General features: G+C 57.8%; 2 protein-coding genes across 2 annotated transcripts in view; one reads left to right on the top strand and one right to left on the bottom strand.

Annotated features, from left to right (window-relative positions):
- Positions 1–81: 81 nt before the first annotated feature.
- On the top strand, positions 82–2,279 carry RRP9 (ribosomal RNA processing 9, small subunit (SSU) processome component, homolog (yeast); the record flags this gene model as incomplete). Its single annotated transcript, XM_010010907.1, has 10 exons — positions 82–208; positions 370–494; positions 740–832; positions 933–1,033; positions 1,153–1,287; positions 1,426–1,488; positions 1,570–1,715; positions 1,813–1,892; positions 2,008–2,081; positions 2,174–2,279. Coding segments are annotated over 10 exons (1,050 nt in total), but the record flags the coding sequence as incomplete, so codon positions are not given.
- Positions 2,280–3,507: 1,228 nt separating this feature from the next.
- Positions 3,508–8,848, bottom strand: part of GRM2 (glutamate receptor, metabotropic 2) — a 6,938-nt gene continuing 1,597 nt past the window's right edge. Inside the window, exons 2-5 of the mRNA XM_010010906.1 lie at positions 6,818–7,655; positions 5,039–6,102; positions 3,994–4,168; positions 3,508–3,581 (exon numbers count right to left, since the gene is read on the bottom strand). Coding sequence (XP_010009208.1) covers positions 3,508–3,581; positions 3,994–4,168; positions 5,039–6,102; positions 6,818–7,655 — 2,151 coding nt within the window. The remainder of the gene's footprint in view (positions 3,582–3,993; positions 4,169–5,038; positions 6,103–6,817; positions 7,656–8,848) is intronic.

The raw sequence follows: 8,848 nt of genomic DNA on the forward strand, positions 1-8,848 counted from the left end.
GAAGGGAGGGTGCCGTGCTCGGTACTCTGTGCCTGGGGAAGGGGCCAGGGCATCCCAGTTTATATCCTGCCCTCCTTGCAGGTGCAGCCTCCGGATCCAGCCAGCATCCGTGTGCTTCGGGGCCACCAGCTGCCCATCACCTGTCTGGTCATCTCTCCAGATGACAGGTTCATCTTTTCTGCTTCCAAGGACGGCTCCCTCATCAAATGCAAGTGTTCTCTTGGGGCTGTGACTGGCTCTTCCCCAGCAGCAGGGCCACAGGTGCCCACAGAGGTGGCTTGGCCCTTGCCCCCTCCATGGACATGCATGTATATCACTTCGGGCTCTGTGAGAGGCTCCCATGGGGTGATGATGATGCCTTTCCTGCAGGGGAGGTGGAAAGTGGGAAGAGGCTGTGCGTGGTGCCTGGGGGGAAGAAGGGCACCGAGGAGCGGCACATGGGGCATGCGTCCCACGTCCTCTGCATGGCCATCTCGTCAGATAGCAAGTACCTGGTATGAGGAGAGGGGGCTGATGCTGGCATGTGGGACAGAGAAGTGGCTGTGGAGAGTGCATCCCTCCTGCAGTCCTGGGGGGGAAGTGTCTTATGCCTGGATGTGCTTTGCTGGGTAAAAGCAGCCCCTTCCCCTGCTGGAGTCAAGAGTAGGTCACTGGGAGCCACATGGGTGAGGGAATGGAGGCTGGGCTGGGCTGTGGGTCCCCAGGGGGCAGGCGTTGGGCATTCCCTGCTGTCTGCCAGGCCACGGGAGACAGGAGCAAGCTGATCATGATTTGGGATGCCGCCACCTGCAAGCGCCTGCACATCTTTACTGGGCACCAGGATGCTGTCTCGGTGAGTGAGGGGCATCAACCACGGTGCCTGCAGGGCCGGGCAGCCGTGTCCTCCCCAGCGCCCCTCACTGCTGTGTCCATGTCCGTCCATCTGTCTGCAGGGCCTTTCCTTCCGAAAGGGCACGCACCAGCTGTACAGTGCCTCCCACGACCGCTGCGTCAAGGTGTGGAATGTGGCGGAAAATGCTTATGTGGAGACACTGTAAGACCTGGGATGGGACCCCACTGACCCTGCTGCCATGGGATGTGCTGGTGGTCCCGGGAGAGGCAAGGCTGCAAAAGGCCATGCTCCCAGCAGCTCTTTGCTGTCTCCTCCTCCAGGTTTGGGCACCAGGATGTCATCACGGGGCTGGACAGTCTGAGTCGGGAGTGCTGTGTGACAGCTGGGGGACGAGATGGCACCGTGAGGCTCTGGAAAATCCCTGAGGAGTCGCAGCTTGTGTTCTGTGGGCACCAGTAGGTCTGGGACAGAAGCAGGGCCTGTGGGCAGGCAGCAGCACATGGGGGATGCTGATGCCCCAGTGTTCCCTTGTCTCCTAAATATGATCCCAAAGCACGCTCATAACTGATAGCAGTTGCCACTTCTGTTCACAGGGGTTCCATCGACTGTATCCAGCTCATCAATGAGGAGCACATGGTGTCGGGAGCTGATGATGGGTGAGCACAGGGCCAGGATGGTGCCCGGGGAGGAGGGCAGGCAGTGCCCCACTCAGCACCCTCACTCTGCCCTCCTGGCAGGTCTGTGGCCCTGTGGGGGGTGACAAAGAAGAAGCCACTGGCACTTGCCCGGCAGGCACACGGCATGCAGGATGCCCAGGGCCTGCAGCAGCCATACTGGATCTCAGCGGTGGCCGCCCTGCGCAACAGTGACCTCCTGGCTACAGGTGTGTGGCAGCTGCTTTGGAATAGGGATTTGGGGGGGGTGGCATCCTGCTCCCTTCCCCACTTGGGTTGCATGACAGTCTCCTCTCTCTGCACCAGGCTCCCACAGTACCAGCCTGAAGCTCTGGAAGTGCAGTGAGGGATTTCGGAAGCTGGAGCCTCTCTGGGACATCCCCTTGGTATGGATGGAGAGGTTGGAGACACTGAGGGTGGGGATGTCTTCTGGTGGGGGTTCACCTCCCTGGTTGGCAGGAGGAGGCTGGGGGAGCCCCTCACCTGCCTTGTTCCCTCCAGGTGGGTTTTGTCAACAGCCTCAAGTTCTCCACAGCTGGTGACTTCCTGGTGGCCGGCATTGGGCAGGAGCACCGGTACTGTCCCCACTGATCAGCACTGCCTGGGGGTACAGCCCCCCATCCTACAGTGCTTTGCTCAGAGTGACCCCCATCTCTTTTGTCTGTAGGCTTGGCCGATGGTGGAGAATCAAAGAAGCCAAAAACAGCATCTGCATCATCCCACTGAAGCGGAAGGCTACAGTTCCCAGCCCCGAAGGCCCTGAAAGCTCTTAGCATAGCTGGAGCCAGGTCCTTAAACCCCTGTCCCTGGAGCTGTGCCCTGTGTTCTTCATGCAGCCGCCTTCCTGGGGACAGCAGCATGTCAGAGAGCACTGTTGCATGGCCCCTGACCCTGCTGCTCCCCATGGTGTGACATAGCGCTGCCCTCTGCGAGGGTCTATCCCCTTCCCTCAGGTTCAGCCATACCTGAGTTCTGGAAGAGTCCATTAAAAAAAACCAAACAACAAACCCACTTTATTTGCATAAATTACAAAAAGAAAAGTCACACTCTTGTTCACAGAATAAATCTACTCTTAAAAACTTGTTTGGGCTCAAATACCTGGGTCCCATTACTTGCCCTCAGCCCCTGCTAGCACCCCCTGTGGCTCTTGGGGGGCCAGGGGCAGCGGGTATTCATCCCTGCTCCTGCCCTGTCTCCCAGGAAGCGGGGAGCAGCACCCTACATAGTGAGGGAAGGGATAGAGGGAGCTTGGGCTCAGCCCAGCAGCGCTCAGCAGCTTTCCTGGGGCCAAAAACGAGGAGGAAAAGGTGAAGCTGTGCAAAGCGCCAGGGAAAGGGTGGCATGGGGCACAGCTGGGTGACAGAAAGGACCTGCAGCAGGAAAGCAGGGTGGACGACAGGGTGAGGGCAGTGTGTGCTAGCACAGGGCTTGGCATGGAGGGAGCAGGAGGTGCAGCCCAAGCAAAGCGTGAGTTGCAATGGGGCTTGGAGAGAGAGTTGGGTTGTGTGCTATGGCTTGGTGCGAGGGATGTGGAGCAGGGCTGGCACCACAGTTTGGTGCAGAGGCAGGGATGTGCCCTACAGCTCAGTGCAAGGGATGGGAGGACACTCATCATGGCTCAGTGGAAGGGATGTAGGGGTGCACAACAGCCCAGTGCAGGTAACTTTGAGGGACGTGCACTGTGTCTCAGTGCAGGTGGTAGGGACACATACACCATGGCTCAGTTCAAGGGACTTGGTATGTTCACCATGGCTCAGTGCAGGGGACTAGGGATGTTCACCATGGCTTAGTGCAGGGGACACATGATGTGGTTCAGTGCAAGGGAAGGGTGACAAGTACCATGACCCAACACGTGGAATATTTAGCTTGTGCTGGGGCAGGGGCCGAGCCTCCTGCCTGCCTCTGGCACCTGAGCAGTCTGTACCGTGCCACAGGCACTGCTGTTCTTGGGGAGGTAGCTGAGTGCAGGGTGGCTGCACCACAGCCTGGTCCCCCTGTCCTTCACAAGGATGACGTTGTGGAATCCACCACCTCGCGGCCATTGCACACTGTGGGCACATATTGTGAGGCGGAGCCTGGCAACAAAGGAATCAGTTAGGGGCGGGTTGGGGTCTGGCAGCAGCAAACCCCCCTCCCAGGGCATCCCACTGCAGTGGGAGATGGGTGCTTGGGTAGCTGCATCCCTCAGGGCTGTGATGGAGAGAGAGTACTTGGGGTGGCCATGTCCCCTCAGGGCAGTGACAGGCCCCTGGGCACAGTATCCCCCCTGGCAGGACATGATGCAGCCTTGGGGCTTTGCAGGCACAGGAGGTGAGGGACTGGGGCAGGGATGAGCCATAGGGAACACAGAATCCTTCACACCCCCATTTCCAGCCATACTCTACCTTGCACCCCACCTTCCTTCAGGGGCTCATGCTGGGGTGCTCCCACCCCCTGCCAGGAAGAGGGTGCTGCCACCCAGCCCTTCCCCAGCCCCACCGTGCTCACCGTGGGACTGGCTGGAGCTGGCTGCTGCCACGCTGAACCGAGCAGTGCCCACACGGTGACTGGCCACGTTCTTCTGCGGCTGGAAGAGTATGATGTGGAGCTTGGGGGTGAAGAGGCAGCCAAGGACCACAGTGCCGCTGAGGCTCACCGAGATGCACATCGTGGTGGTCTGGACCTGGAGACAGGGGTGGGCATCAGGTGCTCCTGCCACCAGCCCTCTGCCCAGAGAGGGCAGGATGAAGCCTTCACTGTAGCACCAGCCAGCCTCACTGGGCAGGGGCTGCTGCCTGCAACCCACAGGAACAATCCCACCCCACACCAGGTCCCTCCGTCAGGGTGGACCCACAGCAGAGGATGGGCACTGCCCTGATGGGGACACGCTGCCTCTGCAACTCTGAGCAGCACCCCCTGCCCTGCCAACAGGCTGCTTTGGGGCAGTGCCCAGGGCCAGAGCCCAGCTCCCCCACCTCAGTGCCTGCTCCCACTGAGGAACGCAGGTCCTCTCTGGAAGGCCCCAACTGCAGCTGCCCCCACTGAGTCCTCCAGGCCTGGCAAGCACATATGCTGCCTTGCCAGGTGGGTTGAGGTGCTGCCGGGTGTGCCCTGTGCTCCCCTGTCCCTGGCACTGCTCAGCTTCCCAGAGACCATGCTGGCCCTGAGGCTGGCTTTCATGCCCTGGTTGGGGGAGTATTTGTATGGGCCAGGGCATTCTCATGCCTTCATGTTACAAGGCTGAAGGATGTAAATCACTCCTCTGTGGTCAGGTCAGGGGTCTCTGGAGGTCTCAGGTCCATTTTCCATCCTCACCCTAGCAAACAGTCTGTCAAGGTGGGGTTGGTGCCTTGTCCCCAGGACTCAATGCCCTCTCAGCCACTTTTCACCTTGTCCCAAACTCCCCAGTGCAGAGGTGATCATCACCAAGCCTGTGGCTTAAGACCCTTCCCCAGGCCCATGCAATCTCTAGTCACAAACCTCATGGGGTCCAAATCACCAAGACCACTCAGATCAAGCCCTATTAAAGCCCCCCCAAAACTCAAGCTCTTACACGGTAGTCGCTGGAGGTCACGTAGAAGATGGGCAGGAAGGCCAGCCAGATGATGCAGGTTGTGTACATGGTGAACCCAATGAATTTGGCCTCATTGAAGTTTTCAGGGCATTTCCGTGTCTTGAAAGCATAGACCGTGCAGAGGACAATCAAGAGGACATTGTAGGTGAGCGAAATGAGCATGTTGGAGTCACGGTTGTTGCACTTGAGGGTGACGATGTACCTCTTGTCAGGCTCCGTCTCCTTGCCGGTGCCAGGGGTTTCCACCAGCAGCCAGATGATGACAATGATCAGCTGGCAAGAGATGAGGGCCATGCAGATGACTACCTGTGATGTAGGGCTTATGAACCGGGGGCGCTGAACCCCCTCCTTCACCCCACTGAAGATCCTGGCAATGCGATTTGTCTTGGTCAAGAGGGCTGAATAGCAGACAGCGAAGGATGTGCCCAGCCCCAGGCGCCGGAGCGTGCACACCTCGGTGGAGGGCTTTGCAATGAAGATGAAGGTCATGCTATAGCACATGAGGACCCCAGTCAGAAGAATGTAGCAGAGCTCCCGGCCAGAGGCCTTCACGATGGGGGTGTCATTGTTCTTCATGAAGACTCCAAAAACAAACAGCGTGGAGATAAAACCAAGGCAAGAGATAGTGACAGGACCAATGGCCCAGGCATCTTTCCAGCGGATGTACTCTTGGGGCAACTCATAGCAGCCATTCAGGGTCTCATTGGGCCAATAACCAAGACCACAGTCCATGCAGGTGAACTCATCCAGCAAGTACTCATAGGGCTGGCAGGGGATGCAGATCCAACAGCACATGTCTCCAGGCTGCATGCTCTTTATCTCATTCTTCTTGCAGGGGTCGCTGCACTGGGAGACAGGGATGGAGGTCTCAGCCCATGGGATGAGGCTGGTGTTGAGGATGAGCCCCTCAGCCCAGTAGCCCACTTTCTGATACCGATACCGCCCATCCAAGTGGTGATAGTTGAAGATGTTGTAGCGCCCAATCCCATCGCCATAGCGGTCAAATCGAACAATGCTCTTGGTGTCTGCTGGCCTGAATGGAGCTGGAAGGAGGAGAAGGGGAGATGGTCACTGCCATGGGGCAGGAGAGTGCTTGCTCCTGGCCTGGAGGAAGGGCTCCTTCAAAGGGTCACATGCCACCATGGCCACAGGCAAATGTCTAAACTGTTCCCTGCCTTCACTCTCATACTTGCTGCCTATACACATTAGGAGCAGGAAAGCAAAAGTGGACAACTGCCTCCTCATGTGCCTAAGAGTTCAGCAGCCTCAGCCAGATCTGCAGGGGCAAAGTGGGGATTTTCAGTCTCTGGGGCTCCCAGTGACACCTGGCTAGCTGGGCTCAACCCAAGTCACAGAGGACACTCTTCTAATTCATCCCGAATTATGTGGGTCCCTGATCAAGAGTATCCCTCCAGTTAAATCCCTGAAATGTGAATAATCACAATGCTTGCAAGTGAAGCCTCTGAGGACACATGTTCTTGGAGGGTCTCTTGTGGGGCTGATCCCACCTACTTAAAGCATGATGGATTTGGTCACCAGTTTCTCTACACTGGGGACAGAAGGCGTGGATTGCCTCCCAAAGTAGATAGTGGGCTGTTGTCATCCTGGGACAATTATAGCCCATGGCACAGAGGTCCCCAGGTGGGGGAAGGCTAGAGGACTTGGAGTGTCTTGGGTCAAATTTGGGTCTCTTCCTTGCCCCTGCAACCTGCCCCTTTCCAGTTAGGCAGCAAATCCCATCTCCATCTCTGGACTCACCATCAAAATTAACATTGAGCATAAAGTCCTTGTAGAACCTCTTGCCATTGACAGGCTTCATGGCATCGCAGAGCTTGGTGGTGTTGGGGCACAGCGCCTGGTGCATGTTGTGGAGAGAATGAGCCATGGCATAGACTGCATTGATCACAAACGTGATCTTGGACTCTGGCTCAAACTTGCCTGTCTTGAGGGAGTACCAGCTACAGTCCTGTGTGTGGAAGCTGCACTTGAACTTCTGCTCCCAAAACTCCCGAAACCAGGGATTTCGACTGTTATTGTAGGGGTGGAGGTTACGGAAGTAGGCAGCAAATTCCTTAATGGGATAGGCTGCCAGCTCGATGGTGATGGCTCCCTCTGCCACCACTTCACTCCCAGCCACCACGCTCTCCAGGGCCCCCCATCCATCACTGGCCACCCACATGAAGGACACGTTGGCTCTCTGGGCAGCTGCCAGCAGCTCCCGGGCATCTTCGCTTCGGGTGAACAGCACAACCACCCTGGCATTGGGTTTCTGCTGCAGAGCCCGGACCACGCTGTCATAGGTCTTCTTGTTCATGGAGCGCCCCACCTTCTCCGAGGTGGCAATGCAGATGTTGCGCATGCGGGCTTCTTGCTCAAAGGCCTCGATCCCTGTCTCCCCATAGTCACCCTCTGAGGCCACAGTGGAGACATAGGTCCAGTTGAAAAATCGGAGGATCTCTGCCATGGCTTTGGCTTGGTAGAAGTCTGGTGGGACAGTGCGGGCGAAGTAGTCATAGCGGGACTTGTCACTGAGCTTGGCACTGGTGGAGGCATAGCTGATCTGCGGGATCTGGAAGAGCCGCAGCAGGTTGGCCACCTACATGGAGGAGGAGAGGTGAGTGCCTCAAGACATGGGCCAGCAAGGGACATTCCCACCAGAGGGACCCCTGCCCAACACCAAGTGTTGCATGGTGCTTCCAAGCACCACCATGGCGCTGATGAGCAGCCTCCCCACACCTGGAAGTTGCTGACTGGTGGACAGATGGGCGGACACACATTCACAGGGTTGCCTGAGCACTCACATGTGCTCATTTCTTTTCTTTCTTTTACTGTTTTGTGTACTCCCCTCTGAGATGCAGGGCTGTGGAGGGGATAAACTCCCCTATGGGCAACCTTGGTCATGGGCAAGGAGAAAGCCAGGGGACCTGGCTGCCCCACAACATGGGGGAAATGGCTCTGAGGGCTGGGAGCCAGGAGCACTGAAGATCTGGGCCTGGGGACCGGCACCTGCACATACCACCTTGGGAGCCCCAGCAGGACTGGCACCTTCCATCTGCTTGTCAGAAGGCCTTGTTAGCTTCAAAGGGGAAAAGAGCCCTGCTGAGGGTGTTAAAAACCCAGGCTCTTGAAGCGGTAAGGAGGGGGGTTGGGCATGCTGGCAGGGCCAGTGAGCCTGCCCGCATCTCACTGCTCCCCAGGCAAGAGATGTAGCTTAATTAACATGGACAAATGTTCTCCATGACAGAAGACCCCTAATGGCAAGAAGGGCCTGAGCACAGCAATGGTGCCACCTGGCCTCGCTGCACAATGGGACCTGCCAGCCCACTGTGCCACCCAAGCACTGCTTGTGCTGCCTGGCTAGCTATGGGCTGCCCATGCCACCACCTGCCTGCCCAGGGTTGGGATGATGCCCTCAGTCATGGGGACACACCAGGTTCTCCAGCAAGGGGAGGGACATGCACCCACATGGACTTTACCAGCATGCTGCATCCATCACCTGGCCCCAGCTTCCTTTGCCCTATAGCCAGGGGGATGTGGGGACCCTCGGGACCAGCAGACATGGTTTGACACGCACTGGGAACTTGTTAAATCCTAGCAAGCACATGGACCACTAGCAGACCCCAGGACTTGGCTGGCTCTGCTGGCTGCCTGCATCCTCAGGGGATGCTCTTCTCCCTGCCAAAGCCCCTGGGTCTGCAGAACGGTGGTTTTGGGTACTGGATCCCACTCAGGGTGCCTGTTCCTGTGGAGACACGGGGGTGGTGGCCCTCTGCCCCGGCCATGTAGCCA

This window comes from Nestor notabilis, unplaced genomic scaffold (genome assembly GCF_000696875.1).
Source record: "Nestor notabilis isolate BGI_N333 unplaced genomic scaffold, ASM69687v1 scaffold24263, whole genome shotgun sequence".
Lineage (NCBI taxonomy): Eukaryota > Metazoa > Chordata > Aves > Psittaciformes > Psittacidae > Nestor > Nestor notabilis.